Raw genomic sequence first — 18,048 nt, 5'->3', positions numbered from 1 at the left:
CAGATTGTTTCGATTTGAATCGAGTAGCCAGTTTTGAGACTCTTATCTTTCTGTTCTGAAGAGTTAATGTGTGCCACAGCTGGACCATCAGATAGAGGCTTTCTTTTATTATTATTGATTTGATTCATTTGCACCCCACCTTTCTCCCAATGGGGTCTCAAAGAAAGGGGGTGTCTAGAGGTGACATGGGCCAAGATGTCCTAATACCCTTCATTTTTGGGACTGCAACTCCAGTATTACCCTGAAGCTGATGGCCAATTTTAAGACTCCTAGCTTTCTCTTTTTATATATAAAAAATTGTTTTAACAAAACTATAAACAGTATCCAACAAGTGTTAACAGTACAGGTGAGTTGAAACAAACACATAAAAAACTTATTTTGTGTATAGGTATCACCACAACCTAGCTTTCTTTCTTGATGAGCTATGCCTTCCCAGATGGACAAATGGGTTGTATAGTTATTAGTAAAGGTAAAGGTAGTCCCCTGTGCAAGCACTGAGTCATTACTGACCCATGAGGGGACATCGCACGTTTTCTTGGCAGACTTTTTACGGGGTGGTAAGCTGCAGTAATGTAGTCCAAGCTCTATTCATGACCTGAGTTCGATCCCAGCGAAAGCCAGGTTCAGGTAGCCGGCTCAAGGTTGACTCAGCCTTCTATCCTTCCGAGGTCGGTAAAATGAGTACCCAGCTTCCTGGGGGTAAAGTGTAGATGACCGGGGAAGGTAATGGCAAACCACCCTGTAAAAAGTCTGCCAAGGAAACGTCATGATACGATGTACCCTGTGGGTCAGTAATTACTCAGTGCTTGCACCTTTACCTTTTATAGTTATTGACAAGGAGACAAATGGAACCTTTCATTAAACTTTATTTAGAATTGCTGTTTTTTGTAAATACCTTGTTGGACACAAAGTTGCTATTGTGGGGATAGCGAGTAACCCTATGAGGTTGGCCCACTGTTTGTATTGGGTGGGGAGGGGAGGTATTTTGTCTCTGTGAGGTAGGCTGATGAGGCATCTGTGAGGAGAGATTTTCTAAAGAGAAAAGGGCAACTTCTGAAGAAAAAAAGACAAACTGTTTGAGAAGGAGTATCCTGTGGAGTGTACAGAGGAGCTGGAAGCAGGGCTAAGGCAGCCAAGCTGCAGCAAGAACCGGGTGCAAGAGATTTTCACAAGGCTGCAGAGAAAGCATAAAGACGGATCGTCTCCTTGGCTTTAGAGATGCATGTGCTACTTGAATTACTCATCCCTCCTTTTGGAATGAAACTTGTTTGTATTTTTATTTATACTTGTGAAAAGTTATTATGGGGTTTAGAAGAGTTGCTTTAAAACTGTATTTTCCTTTACGTACTGGTAATCCTCCCTTGGTTTGGAGCAGTGGAAGCTGGTGGGCTGATTTTTCTCTTTTTCAGCCGCCCCACCCACCCACTTTCCGTTAACCAACCCAGATCCCAGACTATCTTCCTTCCCCTGGGGTTGGTGGGGGAAACATGTTACTTTTATTAATGTCCCAGTACCTGTGGGTGATTGGGCCACTGTCTTGTAGGGAATAGACCATTGCACAATAGACATGATTGCTTCACCAATTAAAGATCATTTTATTTTATATCAAAAGTGTGACATTCTATTTTAAGCATCCTGTTACCAGGTTCTCATTTGGCACTCATGCAATTTCACTAAGCTAAACGGCCAATTTGACATATAACAGGTGGTCTTTTTGAGGCAGGAGTCATGATAATATTCGATTTATATACTACCCTTCAGGACAACTTAACACCCACTCAGAGTGGTTTACAAAGTATGTTGTTGTTATCCTCACAACAGGCACCCTGTAAGGTGGCAGGGGGTAGGGGTCTGAAGGAGTTCTTGAAGAGCTGTGACTGACCCAAAGTCCCCCAGCTGACTTCAAGTGGAGGAGTAAGGAATCAAACCCAGCTGTCCAGATTACAGTCCTGCCATTTTTAATCAATACACTAAACCGGCTCTTATCTGGTTGCCCATTGCCCTCCTGGTCTCTTATATCAGAGGGAATTTACATTTACCTTTATAAGGTGAGCCTTGAAGCTTCCTTAATGATCGCTTTGTTCTAGATCATTCTAGTCTTTGTTCTAGTCAAGCCTGGTGCAAATATAGGTGCTCCCTTAAGAAGTCCCAAGCCTCTAGCTAGCTTTCTTATATCGAATTATTTAACTCCTGGCAAGAGGCACATCTCAATAATGATTTAAGGTGATGGACATCATAGGTATTCTCCCCCCTCCTTAAACAAAAAAAAACTGCCTCGAACAGCTTCCCTGACCTATCACAGTTTGTATGGTGTAATAACAATAATAACATTTTATTTATATACCGCCCTTCAGGACTACTTAACGCCCACTCAGAGCAGTTTACAAAGTATGTCGTTATTATCCCTACAACAATAATCACCCTGTGAGGTGGGTGGGGCTGAGAGAGCTCCTAGAAGCTGTGACTGACCCAAGGTCCATCTTAGAGCAGAACCACAAGTGACAAAAGACACAGATTGGACACTTGTCAGCTTCCCTCAAGTTTTGATGGGAAATGTAGGCAGCTTGGCGGAATGTTGGACAAGTGACAGTTGAAAAGTCTATTGGACAGCAGTCAGAGAGCGAAGCTGCGAGACCAGGATGCCTACATTTCCCATCAAAACTTGAGGGAAGCTGACAAGTGTCCAATCTGTGCCTTTTGTCACTTGTGGTTCTTCTCTTAGTTGCTTTTGAGCTGAAGAATTCCAGGCTACAGACGTTCCTTGGAATTTTGCTACTACAACCCACTAATCAGCATGGTTGCCCTTTTCTGCACCTTTTCGGGCTCTGCAGTATTCATGTTGAGATATAGTTACCAGAACTGCACACAGTATTCCATAGTCCTATACAGGAGCATTAGAATTTTGATTATTTGATTTGCAATCTCTTCTAATCTGCTACATGGCTTTCGCCTTTTTCACTGCTGAGGCACACTGGATTGACATTTTCACCAAGTTGCCCACTAGGACCCCAAGATCTCTTTCCCTCTCTCAGCAAGTTCAGACCCCATCAGCATATATCTGAAGTTGGTACTTTTTGTTCCAGTGTGCATCACCTTACACTGACCTAAACTGAACTTCAGTGATCTGGATGAAGGAGTGGAAGGGCTGCTCATTAAATTTGCTGATGATACCAAATTGAGGGGTAGCAAACACCCAAGAAGATAGAATTAAAATTCAACAATACCTGAATACTCTGGAGAAGTGGGCAGCTGTGAATAGGATGCAATTCAACAAAGACAAATGCACAGTATTACATCTGGACCACAAAAATGGGAAGCACAAATACTGGATGGGGGATACACTTCTGGGCAATAGTATATGTGAAAGGGATCTTGGGGTAAGAGTGGACTGTAAACTAAATATGAGCAGTCAGTGTGATGCGGTGGCAAAAAAGGCTAATTCAATCCTGGGTTGTATCAAAGGGGCCATAGCATCGAAATCGCAGGAGGTCATAGCCCCTCTCTATACTGCCTTGGTCAGGCCACACCTGGAGTATTGTGTGCAGTTCTGGAGGCCTCACTTCAAAAAAGATGTGGACAAAATCGAGAGGGTGCAGAGGAGAGCGACGAGGATTATCAGGGGTCTGGAGACTGAGCCCTACGAGGAAAGGCTGAGGGCCTTGGGAATGTTAAGTTTGGAGAAGAGGAGGTTGAGGGGGGACATGATTGCTCTCTTTAAATATCTGAAAGGCTGTCATTTGGAGGAGGGCAAGGAGCTGTTCCAGTTGGCAGCAGAGGTAGGACCCGAAGCAATGGGCTAAAACTACATGCACAAAGGTACTGACTGGATATTAGGAAAAACTTTTTCACGGTCAGAGTAGTTCAAAAGTGGAATCAGCTGCCTAGGGAGGTGGTGAGCTCCCCTTCACTGGAGACAGGAGAATGGCATAAGCGCCTTTGTTTTCCCAAAACTGAGAAAAGAGAGAAGAAAGCAGAGCCTCGCCCGTCTGTTGAAGCGATTGGCAAGGCAGCTTGCAGGATCCATAAATCAAGGCTTTGAAAGGTTAAAACAAAACCTGTGTACACCGAGGCAACCACGCTCTCCCCGTGATTACCAGAGAGATTTTCTATTTCTGATTTTATGCTCTCCCTTTAAAATAGGCACAAGATAGTCTGGCCATTTGCTGTGGGGGATCATATTTACTTCAGGTTTGGTTACATTTCTTGCCTGTCTTTTCCCGGGAGGCTCCATTTGCGCTCTCCCTCCTGGGTGCCTTTAACTTTAACTTATGCTACAATAAAATAAAATTGGTTAGTCTTAAAGGTGCTACTGGACTCTTTTTGATTTAACTGGAGAGATCTTCTCTATGGGTTAAAGCAAGCGAGTCCGCATTCCTAGAGAGACACATGGGGGGGGGGGTGTCAGAAAACCATTTCCTGGTCTCCCCCCCTCGCCCCCGCCCCCCACTACTGGAAGCCACAGCTGAGTTTCCCGGGCTGCTGCTTGAATGGCTAGGAGAGAATCCGGTGAGCTCAAAGGGGCTCGTGGTGGGAGGAGATGAGGGGGGGGGGGGTCTTCAATGCAAGACCCTAAACAGAGAAAAAGGAGGGGGAGTGAGAGGGGAGAGGGAGCCCCCCTTGCATTAGAGAGGCCCTCTCGGCTCCTTTGTGCAGTGCCATGAGGTGCCTGCAGTAGATTGAAGGCAGGGTCTGAACTGACAGCTTTGGAGGTTGGTTGAGTCTTCAGGTTCCACAGAGGCACATTTAGGGGGATGAGGGGGAGATTTGGGGTAGGGAAAAGGAAGGAGCAGATGCAGGAGGGAAGTGTGGGGAGCTGAGGGTGAGAACAGAGGAACAATGCAAGAGGGGTGCTGAAGGAAGGGCCAAGGGAGCTGGGAAGGCATTTGACCCTTGCAAGACTCTGGCAAAGAAGCAGTTTTTCCCTGCTTCCCCGCACTATTATGGTGCATTGGGGCACCTAGGATTTCCATGACTTTTCTGAGATCTTTCCAAAAGCTCTTTTGTTGCAAGTTTTTTTTCCAGTTCATCCCACACAGCAGCCCTTTTCCCTGTGCCATTCCCACAGCAGCCACTTCATCACTCTGCCCCTGTATGTGTGTGTGTATGTGTGTGTGTGGGGGGGTATTTTTATTTATTAATAAAAGAATAACCTTATATCAATCTGTATCAGGTTCTCTGAATTCTCAGTTTTGTTTTTTTAAAATCTCTAGCCCTTTGTGTTGAGGAGATACAATGTGAAAGGCATGCATTATAATTTATTTGTTTATGTCCTTCACAGTCTGCCTTTCTCCCTGAGACTCAAGGCGGGTTACACAGTGTGAGATTAGTACAATCAGTATCAAGGATATTACCCTACAGTGTCAGGACATTTCTATAGACAATGCAATAGGATAAATAAAATACAAGTTTACAAAGACATAGCATTAGCAAAGATACAATACAGAGTTGAAGAATTGCTAAAACAAAACATAATCAATTCTAGGACTGACATTAGACTACATGAAGCTCAAGTAGTATGTAGGAGTACAAATTTAAAGCAACAGATAATATATAAGGCAACATAGTGGTGATGGTCCCTAATTCGTTAGCAAAGCCTCTGAGATGCCCTCTCTACAATACCCCCCTCCTATCTGAGTAAAAAGTCTTTTTGAATAATTCGGTTTTGCATCGTTTGCATAGAGCCAGGAGAGTGGGGGCTCTCCTGACCTCCTCAAGCAGGCGATTCCACAGGGAGAGGCCACCACAGAGAAGGCCCGAGTATGGGCTGCTGTTGATTTTGCCATTTGTGCAGGCTGGCACCTGCAAGAGACCCTGTTCAGATGATACGATATAACAGTATTAAATGGCAGACTGTGCCTCCTCTTGGATGTCTGTTCCTGCACAGAGAGAGTCCCTTGGCCCCTTTATGTGTAGTGAGGAGGTTCCTGCACTGTAGGGTTGCCAAACTCCAAGTGGGCCCTGAAATCACCCAGAAAACCAGTAATCTCGCAATGGCAGAGATCAGTTCCCCAGGAGAAAGGGGCTGATTTGGAAAGTGGTCTTTGCATCGTTGCACCTCACAGACATTCCTCCCTCTGGTGGCTTAAACCCAGATCTCCAGTATCTTTTTCATGCCAGAATTGGCAGCGGGCTTGAGAGCAGGGTCTGAACTCAGCAGTTTTGGAGTTGGGACAGGGATTAAGTAGTTTCCAGTTCAGTAGATGTACCTTTAGGAAGAAGCAGTAGCTGCACAAGGGGGGAAAGCAATGTGGCCTTGGTGTGGGTTTGTGGGGGGGGGGTGGTGATGGTGGGGAGGAAAGGTGGAAGGGTTTTTTTAAAGGTTTTTTTAAAAGATGTAAGTCTCCAGCCCTTTTGGTTGTGGAGATACAAGGAGAAAGGCATGTGTTATAATGCTACAGCAATATTCAGTGACAGAATGAGCCTCCTCTCAGATACCTTTTCCAGCATCAGAGAGAGGCTTTTGCTTGAGTGTAGAATATGAAATCGGCACCTTTGGCAGTAGGAAGGGGCTCCTGTAGCTTCAGATTCTGTATAGACAAGGTTAGGAAGAAGAGGCAGTGGGAAAAGGGAGGGAAGTTTGTCAAGGGTGGAGAGTAGGGGTGGGGGAAGGAAGCTTAGACGACTGCTAAAGGAAAGGTCAAGAGAGAAATCTGCCTGCAGAAAAAAGGGATTCCCACCATCTTTCTCTCTCTCTCTTTTTCTCTGGCAGCAGCAAAAACACCCACTTGATGCCTTCTCTGCCATCTCTTCCATGTGGTGAAGGAAAAAGTGCTGCCATGCAGCCAGCTCAGGTACCGGGGGTGGGAGGTGGGTTGCTGGAAAGATATGGAGGAGACAGTTATGGATGCCTCTTTCTCTGTTGCAAGGCCCAGGGGATGGGATTTTCAGATGTCAAGGCCACCCACAGGGGAAAATGGTCGCACCATTTGTAGGACTACGTGTGCTGAGAACAAGGACAATAAAACAATACTTTTATTAGCACCAACTCAAAAATTACCATGTGGAGAGTGGAGTTACCAATCTGCAGGCGTGGCCTGGAGTTCTCCTGGAATTACTCCAGACTACAGAGATCAGGGAAGACTGTGGTATCCCATTTCCGCTGAGCTGCCTCCCCTCCCCAAACTCTACCCTCCCCAGGCACTCCCCAAATCTTTAGGAGTTTCCCAAGCTTGAATTGGCAACCCTTAGACAGAGCTGGATTTTGAGTTGTGCAGAACGTAGCTTGGCCTTGATGTTAAAACAAAAAAGGTGGGTTGGGACGGCTGATGTTCTTCTTAGAGGGCCTGGCGGAAGCCCAGCTTGCAAAACTTGACAGTCTGAAGTTGGTAACTGAGGAGAGGTTGGTAATTGAGGAGCAACTGAGGGTTGTAAAAAAGAACTTGAGTTTTACAAGGCATGCTGGGATAAAGGAGCAACGGCCACTTTCTCCTTGGAAATAGGCCATAAGATCTAAATCTATCCTGGAAAGTCATCCAAACTCAAGTATCTCTTGTAAGGCAGATAACAGGAGTCAATAAAAACATGGTCGTTTCCTCAAAAGGAATAGCTGTTTTGCGATTTTTGGTTGATCCTTGAAAAATTATTTTCATACATTTGATGAGGGCTTTTTTTTCAGCCAGAACACAGTGGAACGGAATTCCAGCACCTCTTGCCCTGCGAGCAAAATTCTGAGGGGCTGTTTGGCATGAGATTTGGCATGAGCGGCTGCTCAGGGAGGGGATGCTGGATCATTGTGAGGGACTGATCTCTCCAATAGATCTGAGGGATCTCGCCTCAGCTGCCCTTTGAAGGATACAGAGGCACGGCTGGAGAAATTTTGCGCCCCTCAGAATTTTGCGCCCAGGACAAGAGTTCATGACTATTGTTATAAGTATAATCCTACTGGGTAGTTCCTATGTTGTTTAATACCCCCCCCACACACACACACACAAAAGTAGGGGGTTCTGTCTCACAACTGATGTAAGTCCATAGCACATGAAAATAATATTATTTCAAAGAATCCCATGAATTTCTCCCTCATTTCCCCCTTCAGAGTTCCACCGCCTCTTTTCCCAGAAAAAAAGCCCTGATCAAACTTATATATTACTTTATAACATAAACTTCACAGTGCTTCCCAACCAATTTAAGAACAGGTTTCAAAATGCTTTACTCCAGAAGGATTGGTTGCCTCTTAAACACATATTCTGAAATGGCTAATGTGTATCCAGGGCAAAGTATGTTTTGTAGAGGTGAAGTAATGGGATGTATAAATATCTCCTAGCAGTGACACCTATATATTTTCCCATTTCTGTATCATCAAGCCACGTGAAAAACGCAGCAACTAACAAGTTTTAAAGCTACTGTTAAAATCTGATATCCCACAGAAGAAAGGCCTGGATTCAGCAATACACAACAATGCCAACTGAAGCCAATTCAGGTCATGCGACACCGTCAGAGCATGCTGGGAATTAGACCTTAGAGATGCCCACCAAGGAAACGCAATGGGGAAAGTGTTTCTCGCTGGGACCAATGAGCTCTGTCAGTGCTAAACTATCAAAATCCTTTCCGGGTGGGACTCTGAACAGATTCCCTCAAACAAATGCTGGAGTGGCGACCAGGAGGTGGTTGTCCTAACGCTTATGCTCTGCTTTGATTGTGGGATGAAATGCTCTCTGAGATGAACCCCGTACTGCCTCCATCATTACCTAAAAGCCCAGTTCTTAGAGGAGAGGATTTTTTTTCAGGAACCAGTTACCCAACAATATAAAGCAACGCTTCTGTCAGACTGTGGCTTGAACAAAAGTTGTAATCCAGACTACCCTTTGCAATGAAACAATAGTCCATCGATTTCAAAAGGCTTTACTGTAGATAAACAACCATTATAAGTCCACACTCCAAGATACAGGGATCATGGCTGAGCTAGATATTTTTACGAATGACAGGCAAAAGCAAAGGTACAGAATAACAGTTCCCTGCAGGCCCCATCCTCCCCCTCAGTTCTCAAAACAATCGGCCCGAGGATGAGAAAGTGAAAGTTTCCCAAGGGTGTCTGAAAGGCAGATATATGTAGACATAACATTCCTCTTCTCTCTGTGAGCTTCCAGCGGAAGGCTTGCCACCTGCAAAGAAAACACTTAATATACTGACAGGGTTAAAATGGAGTCTCTTTGGCTTAAACACAGTCAGAACCTGACAGCTTCCTCCTCCTCCTCTTTCTTCTAGTGTCCAGTGTCCTTTGAACAGGTGGCTGTTTATTTCAGCAAGGAAGAGTGGGCCCTGCTGAGCCCGGCCCAGAGAACTCTGTACAGGGAAGTCATGCTGGAGAATTTTGGGAACGTGGCCTCTCTGGGTAAGGCTCCTTTTCCCCTTGACTCTCTCCTCAAGACTGAGGCATGAATGTTCTCAGTTCACTGTTCACAAAGATGTCGTTGTTGAGGAGAGATGTGGTCAGGCCCATTGGCTAAGCTCTGTGATCCTATATACAGACCAAGCAAGGGTTCTGAGTTCTCCAGGCAGAGAAATGAGGCCCTGCCTAGGCTGGATCATGTGAGGGGGCATTGGAAGATGTGAGTACCAAGGGATGCTTTGTTTGGAGAAGATGGGACAGTCTAAGCAGATGTGTCCCAACTGTCTGGGGCTTTCTTTACCTGGTTTGGGATCAGAGCTACAAGGCAAGAATGGAAGGAACTATAAACATAGAGGTAAGGTCTGGGGAAGGAAACTAGAACAGGAGAAATTAGTGATACTCAACCTGCCCCAAAGAAGACGTCTCAATGTTTTCAGTGGCGGAAGAAGGTCCAGAGAAGACAACAAGCGGAAAATGGTGGGGCTTGGGGGAGACATTATATTTTTCTCCCTGACTCTGGCCAGGTGATTGCAAAGAAGAGGTATCAGGGTCTCTTGTGGGGCACCTGAGTGTCTGATGCCATTGGACAGAGCCCCTGGTGAGGCAGCCAGGATGTCGTCCCTATGAGAATTGGAGTCCAGTGGCACCCTAGAGACTAACAAGATGTCCAGAGCGTAAGCTTTTGAGAGCCAGAGCTTCCTCCTTCGGAAAATCAGGTTGCTCAGATCCTGTGGTCTTATTGAAGGTCAGCATGGCCACCCACCTAAAACTATCCCTATGAGAATATCAATGCGAGAGAATATGATTGAGTGTCCTGAGTTTTCTGTGCCAGTTGCATTGTGAAGGGACACCTTTGAGAGCCACGGAGTACCTGTAGTTTCAAGCGGGTGGCCGTGTTGATCTGTAGTAGAAGACCAAGATTCAGGTCCAGGAGCACCTCAGAGATCAACTATATTTCCAGGGTATGAGCTTTCAAAAGTCAGAACAGTTATTGTCTTGTTATGGAATAAATGCTGGCCGTTAATTATAACTAGAGTGTATGGGTGTGGGCTTTAAGACAGGACTGTCCCTCCCCATATATTCCCTGGAGGACATTTTGATCAGGGGACAAACAGCTGTTGGTGGTCTCTGGCCCCAAGGAGGCTCGCCTAGCCTCAACTAGAGGCAGGGCCTTTTCAGTCCTAGCTCCCCCCACTGGTGGAACACTCTGTGCTGAGATCAGGGCCCGGCAGGACCTACTATCCTTCTGCTGTGGCTGCAAAACAGAGTTGTTCTGCCAGGCACATGGCTGAGGCTTGGCCTCCGCCGGCCTGAAGAAAGGGGGTGTATAAAATTTTAACCCTCCCTGTGAAGGCTGTCCACCATCCTGTTTTTAAATTTGTCAGTCTGATTGCTGCCACTGTATGAATAGAAATATGCTGCTGTTTTAATGATGCTGTTTTAATGTAGATGGAATTTTTATTGTGTTTTAATAGATTGTTATCTGCTCTGAGCCCACCCACAGGGAGGGTGGAATAGACATTTGAAATAAATAAAAATAAATAAGAAGCCACAAAAAAGTGCCCTGACCAAGGAGTGGTGGCTTTCCCATGGGAATCGGCTCCCTGCCTCTTGTAATGGCATTTTATTGCACCTGGGTTGATATAAGATGGAGTCCTTCTGGCTTCAGATAACCCTGGGATCCATGGGAACTCTAAAGCCACATTTCTGGTGTGTCTGTGTGAGGGGGGTCTTAGGGTAAGAACACCCCTGGATTCACTTATATTACTGAGTTCCCATCTGGACAAGTAGAGGACGCATATCTGCCAAAGCCATATAGATGAGCTTTGTCTTATTTATGGAAGAACAGAGACAGGGCGGCTTTCATGTGCCCAAAGAAAAGCCATCATTGTGTTTTTGTTTCCTCCCGAAAAAGTACCTGTGATTGCCAAACCAGAGCTCATATCCTGGCTGGAAGGAAAGGAAAAGCTGTTTCTCCGTGTCTGCAATGAAGTGGAGAAGTTGGCAGGTAGGTTTGTAGAAATCTGGGAGCTCTAGGATTTCTTTAAAGGGCTGGTGGACTTCCCACGACTAGTTTCCCTGGTCTAGTTCAGATTATGCTGACCTCAAATTCTGCCCCAAACATTAGCTTTTGGTCTCACGAGCCCCAGTTCAGCCCATATTAGAGTGAGAAAGCTACTCATATGAATGCATGAGGCTGTCGCCTACCAAATCAGACCACCAGTCCTCCATCAAGGTCAATCTTCTCTACTTAGACTAGCATCAGTTCGCCAGCATTTCAGGTGGAGGTCTTCCACATCACCTACCACCAGATCCTTTTAGATGGAGCTGCTGGAGATTGAACCTGGGACCCTCTGCATGCCGAACAGATGCTCTACCACTCCACCACAGCATCTTTTCTACACAGCCATCCAGAATCTCTGGTCTAGCCAGGCTCCCCTTTCACAGCTTCCTCTGCTCTTCTGTTTTGTCCCTTAATACCACCACTGTCATTGACTGTGTGAAGCAGTACCTATTTCACACACAATCTATGGCTCTGCTCTGAACTTAGCTCCGGGAGAGTTAAAGCCTCATTACCGGACCCAGTTGCAGAATCACCCATGAGGTCTGTTGAAGACAAACTCTATGAGAGGGACTCGTTTCTTGAAGCACAATGAACAATTATAAGCCAGACATCACATCTTTTGCCAGGAAGTGATGGGGCCAGAGCGTCTTTGGAGCTGATGATTTTATTTAAAAGACTGCATAACTATTTTTGTTAGTCAAGAGCCTGGTTAATATAAACAGGTGCAAATTATCCTCCAAATAACAGAAAGAAAGAAAGAAAGAAAGAAAGAAAGAAAGAAAGAAAGAAAGAAAGAAAGAAAGAAAGAAAGAAAGAAAGAAAGAAAGAAAGAAAGAAAGAAAGAAAGAAAGAAAGAAAGAAAGAAAGAAAGAAAAAGAAAAACTTGCAATAAAAATCTGATCTCCTAACATTTCTTAAACTTAGCTAAGCATTACAATTCTCTCATATTAAGGCAAATCAGATTTTAAGATGATTGACAGAATGCTATGTAAAGTGGGAAGTCTGGGACGCAAGATAGATCCACCCAATATAAGGTCTTTTTTGAGTGGAAGCCACCAGCAAAAAGTCTGATTAGACCCTTAAATGACTTCTTCTTTTTTTAGCAACGGTGATAGGAAGAGAAATAAGTCTTTCTGACTTTAATATGATTGATTGGTCCCTAAAGGGGTTAAGCAAATGCGTAATAAGTGGATAACTCACATTGAACTCTCAGTAAAAGTCTAAACACGGCACCAGTTCGCAAGTAAAAGAGCAACCTGCTATTTCTTCAGCTATACTAATAAACTGTCAGGTTAAGTGAAGTTCCTGAACATTGGGCAATTTTCCTGATCAGCGATTGAACCTTACAGAGGTTACTTATGTAAGAATACATAAATGAGCACGAATCATGAATCCGCGATGTGTGAACTAGGGTGACTTCCCTCCAAGCAGTCTGAACTCAAGAGTCTCCTCTGCCCCGGATGCTGTAGCTCTGCTTTGTGTCTCTTGCCTTGCCCCCCTTAGCTGCTGTGGGGACTAAGCCCTGGTCCGTGCTCCCTCCCTTTCTCTCTCTTGCTAAACAGAGCTTTGTGGTTCACAGAGATGAATTAAATTCAAAATGAAAAAAAAATTCAAGACAAAAATTAAAGTCACACCCGAGGGGCCGCAAACGGAGCAAGGATAAAAAAGATTGGGAATATGCCTCAAATCCTCTTTCCCTACCTAAACCTAAATTGTGATAAAATAATGATTCCTGGTGTTGCAAGCATTCAGAAAATAACCTATCACCTTGGGTTCATTGTTTGGGGCTTCCTCCTCACGGATTCGGCACCATGTGCTCAAGATGGAGTCCAGGTGTAAAGAAATGGAGGTGTGAAAAAATGCCTTAAGGGCAAGTGAGCTCCTCTCTACTGCAAAGATACTTTATAATCTCCTCCTTGCAGATCATCCCATCCTCAAAGAAGGGATACTCTCGAACCTTTACTATTCCTAGGTATGACTCTCTAGGTGAGGTGTGAGCTGGTAGCCCTTTGTTCTCATTAGACCAGAGCCGTCGGCGTTCCTATGGCACTGCAATACTCTGAGCTTGGGAAGCAGTTCATTCCCCTGTCTTTCCCTCCTATAGCCAGTAAGAAGTGCCTTATGGTCTCTGGGCTGGTACAGACTGCAAACCCAATTATAGTAACCTTCGATAGACATTCTGGGTCATAAGGCATGTCTCCACAGTCATCGTTGCTTCTTATCAAAAGCACTTGAATAAGATGTAAAATAGGACATATTGTTTTTACATTATTACCTGCCTCGAGTTCACACCTCGAGTTCCTGCCTCGAGGCAGGAATATAAGTCATTTAAATGTGCCGATAGTGAAGAACCTGTGATCAGGACCCTCATCACAGAAAGGAAAAGCTGTGAAATTCAGGAATCAGCTCTGCACAAATGTAGCTCTGTGAAAGATTTGTCTGGAAGAAACAGTTTTGTGAACAGATAATATGTCACAAAGAATGAAAGTCAGTGTTTCAGAACCTACCAGTTCACCTTAGACCTTAGACATTACAGTGAAAGCACGTAGAGCATACGTTTGATTTATCTTTGTAACAGCATTGAATAATTCCCATGTTACGTTCAATGACAGATTGCTGAACGTCTGAATCAGACTCCACATGTATCCACTTACTGGTCCTTGGTTTCATTTGAAAAGCAAGCACACGTTGGCTCTTCCTTACAAGCAGGGTATGCATGCAGGTTGTAGCCTCAGGGAATCCCTCTTAAAGATTAATCTACTTTTCTGTTTTACCAAATCCGTGTCCACTCTTTTGGCCATCACACTGACCAAGTGAGCTTCTCCTGACAGTGACTACAAGATCAACCTAAACCTGACCTCTCTGTAAGACTCCCCAGCCTTCTCTGAGGAAAAGGGCTTTCTTTTTGACCCCTCAGGCTAATATGAAACATGGAGGGATTGGAATATTAATATTTTTCTTTTTACCTACAATGTTCTAATAAGTATTCTCTTCCTTGCACCATTGCTCTTTTGCCTGTGTTTGTATGATTATTGCTGAACTGAAGCCTTCATTAGATCCACTTCATGGATCTTAATGGGAAGGAGGAGAGAGGATGGGGGTTAGGTGACCCAACTTCCCGGGTCAATCAGCTGATCTGTTCCTGTGTGGAGACTCGCTAGCATTCTCCTCCACCTTGTGGCAGCTCTTCTGACTTCCAGTTCACTTCAGAGAAGGAGCTCTATGTGTTAGTCATGTGATTTCCCTGTTACTAATATTAACAAATAATCACTCAATAGACTCTAATATGTCTCAGGACTGGGTTCCCAGCCAAGACTTTTGAAAAACCTTTGATTTCTCTACAGCATTTGATTCAGTTTATTCCATAATTTCTGGCTCTGTTTGTCTTTGTGTATTCCTGACCAGTTTCTGTTTTTTTCAGCAAGAGGTTTCTGGAAGTCAGCAAAGGAACTGAAAGGTGATCCAGTGATGGAAAAAAAAGATATGTGTTTGGATGTGAATGAGAACATTGACTATTGTGATGCACTGAGGAAGGAAGAGGGGAACGAGATACTTAAAAGGAAGAATCATTATGGTCTTTTAAAGGGAAATGATTCTGATGGAAATGAACATGAGGAAAGATTTTCTAAAAAATCAGACATTAAGATGCATTGGAATACCCATAATGGACAGAAAACATGTGAATGCCTGGAGTGTGGGGAAAGGTTTGGGCATAAAAATGCCCTAACTTTCCATCAAAGTACTCATACATGGGCAGAACCATATAAATGCACCAAATGTGACAAAAGCTTCTGTAACAGATCACGCTTTACTTCCCATCAAAGAATTCACACAGGAGAGAAACCACATAAATGCCTGGAGTGTGGAAAAAGCTTCAGTCTAAGTGGAAACCTTACATCCCATCGAAGAATTCATACTGGTGAGAAAAATTATCAGTGCCTGGAGTGTGGGAAAAGGTTTAATCACAGAGGAAGCCTTATTTCCCATCAGAGAATTCACACAGGGAAGAAACCATATAAATGCATAGAGTGTGGGAAAAACTACAATCACAGTTCACACCTTAGTTCCCACCAAAGAATTCACACAGGGAAGAAACCATATAAATGCCTGGAGTGTGGGAAAAGCTTCATTCAGAGTGGAGATCTTACTGTCCATCAAAGAATTCACACAGGAGAGAAACCATTTAAATGTCTGGAATGTGGGAAGAACTTTACTCACAGTTCACACCTTACTTCACATCAGAGACTTCATACAGGGGAAAAACCTTATAAATGCATGGAGTGTGGAAAGAGATTCAGTCACAGTTCACACCTCACTTCACATCAGAGACTTCACACAGGGGAGAAACCATATACATGCCTGGAGTGTGGAAAGAGCTTCAGAGATAGTGGGCACTTAACATCCCATCAAAGGATTCACACTGGAGAGAAACCATACAAATGCCTAGAGTGTGGGAAATGCTTCAGTCAAAGTGGACACCTTACTTCTCATCAAAGAGTACATACAGGGGTGAAACCTTATAAATGTTCTGAGTGTACAAAGAGCTTTAATCAGATTGGACACCTTACTTCCCATCAAAGAATTCACACAGGGGAGAAACCATATAAATGTCTGGAGTGTGGAAAGAGCTTCCGGGATAGTGGAAACCTTACTTCCCATCAAAGAATTCACACAGGGGAGAAACCATATGAATGCTTTAAGTGCGGAAAGAGCTTCAGTCACAGTGGAAGCCTTACTTCCCATCGAAGAATTCACACAGGATACAAAACATAGAAATACCTGGAGTATTGAAAAAAAATCAGTAAAGAGGAAACATTACTTCCCATAAAGAATTCACACAGGGAAGAAAAAAATGTAATGACTTTTATATAAACTTATAATTAAATTTTGTTCAGTTTGTAGGCAGGCAAGAGAATGGGAGCCTACCAGACATTAATTCATGTCAGGCCTCAGTCAGAGCGGAACTACAAGTGACAAAAGGCACAGGTTGGACACTTGTCAGCTTCCCTCAAGTTTTGATGGGAATGTAGGCATCCTAGTCTTGCAGCTTGGCTCTCTGACTGCTGTCCAATGGACTTTTCAACTGTCACTCGTCCAACATTCCGCCAAGCTGCTTACATTTCCCATCAAAACTTGGGGGAAGCTGACATGTGTCCAATCTGTGCCTTTTGTCACTTGTAGTTCCGCTCTCAGTCTATTACACTTGCATCTGTCCTCAGCAAAGTTTTCCTCTGTGTAAACTTCCCAAAGTAGCTGAGGACTGTGTCAGGAATCCTGACTGAGAACATGGACACAGAAAGCAGCAACGTTGTGGCAGTGTCTTCATGACACTAAGGCCCTAACCTGAGCACTTCTTCTTCATGGGAACGCTGGACATGTTAGGAGAGCAGAGGCCATCTTTTCCTCTGGACTGAAATGGTGTGGAAGGGAAAACAGAAGTTTGTGTAAATTGTCTCCATGTTTCTGTCTCCACCCTTGGGGAGTGGGCTTCTTCTTCTGACCCAGATAGAGGTTTAAGGGGTGTTGTATGAGGTGAGTTGCCAACTCTGGGCTGGGAAATTCTTGGAGATTTGCGGGGGTGGAACCTGGAGATGGAGAGCTTTACTGAATGGGAGGAACCTCAGCAGGGTATAATGCCATAGCTTTCACCCTCCAAAGCAGTGATTTTCTCCAAAGGAACTGATTCCTGTAGTTTGGAGATCAGTTGTAATTCTAGGAGATCTCCAGGCCCAACTTGAAGGTTTGATTGTTTGATAACATTATTTATAGTCCAGCTGTCTCACTGATATTCAAGGTGGATTAGTGTAAGTCAACATGATCTACAGCTGGAACATCCAATAAACAATGTCGTATGTTTTGAAAGGTATAAAACTTGCAAACAAGCTGAAATCTGGTACAGAACTAAAACAATGGTAAAGCAAAGCATCTGCAGGTAATCACGACACCTTCAACGATGCAGAGATTACCTACTAGGACTATGTTACTTACAGCAACATAGTAGTATAGTTGGGGGTCTCTTTTCTGTTCTCTGTCTTCCCTGGTGCTGCTGGAGTGGATCCGTGGGCCTGTCCAAAGGGTCTGGCTTTTAACTAAATGGGTCAGAAAGGGGACTGAAGGGCTGGAATGCTAAAAGGAGAACTGTTTTTGATACCTTTTTGCTATTGGGCTTTATTAATTAATCGTAAGTGGCTCTGCCTTTATGTTCTCATTTCAATCGGAGCTGTTGTGGATCTTATATTAACTGTATTCCAAGGAGAATCAAGTGTTGTGCTTCAATAAATGGCGTGGTTTCAGTTAAATTATGGGCTCTGATTTCGTCGCTATTTCAATGTGGCCTCGTGGGGCAAAACAGGACCTGGATTTGCAGACATCCGGCCACAGGTCCCTCAGACTCCACCTTGTCTGCCTTAACTTCTTCTGACTCCTCAGGGATCTGTGGTCTTCTGTGTGCAATGCATGTGCTTGACCCCTGAGCCATGGCTCCCCTTCGCTTCCCCTCCTGGCTGACACATTTTTGGTGCCCTGGGCTTACCAGGGCTTTGCTATCCTTCCCCACCCATTCAGCACAGAGAAAAATGAGAATTCCAGAATGAACTTTTATTGACTTAGCATTCAAAATGAACAGTGTAAAAAAAACCTTGATCTGTTTTTTAAAGCA

At 44.3% G+C, this 18,048-nt stretch overlaps 1 protein-coding gene across 1 annotated transcript in view; it reads left to right on the top strand.

Annotated features, from left to right (window-relative positions):
• The window catches only part of LOC129328762 (zinc finger protein 420-like), a 35,021-nt gene extending 17,356 nt beyond the window's left edge, over positions 1–17,665 (top strand). Inside the window, exon 5 of the mRNA XM_054978040.1 lies at positions 15,196–17,665. Coding sequence (XP_054834015.1) covers positions 15,196–16,163 — 968 coding nt within the window. The 3' untranslated portion in view covers positions 16,164–17,665. The remainder of the gene's footprint in view (positions 1–15,195) is intronic.
• The last annotated feature ends 383 nt before the right edge of the window (positions 17,666–18,048 follow it).

Source organism: Eublepharis macularius, chromosome 4 (assembly GCF_028583425.1).
Source record: "Eublepharis macularius isolate TG4126 chromosome 4, MPM_Emac_v1.0, whole genome shotgun sequence".
In the NCBI taxonomy this organism is placed as follows: Eukaryota; Metazoa; Chordata; class Lepidosauria; order Squamata; family Eublepharidae; genus Eublepharis; species Eublepharis macularius.
Note: the sequence above shows the minus strand (reverse complement) of the source record. Positions and strands in the feature narration are given on the sequence as shown.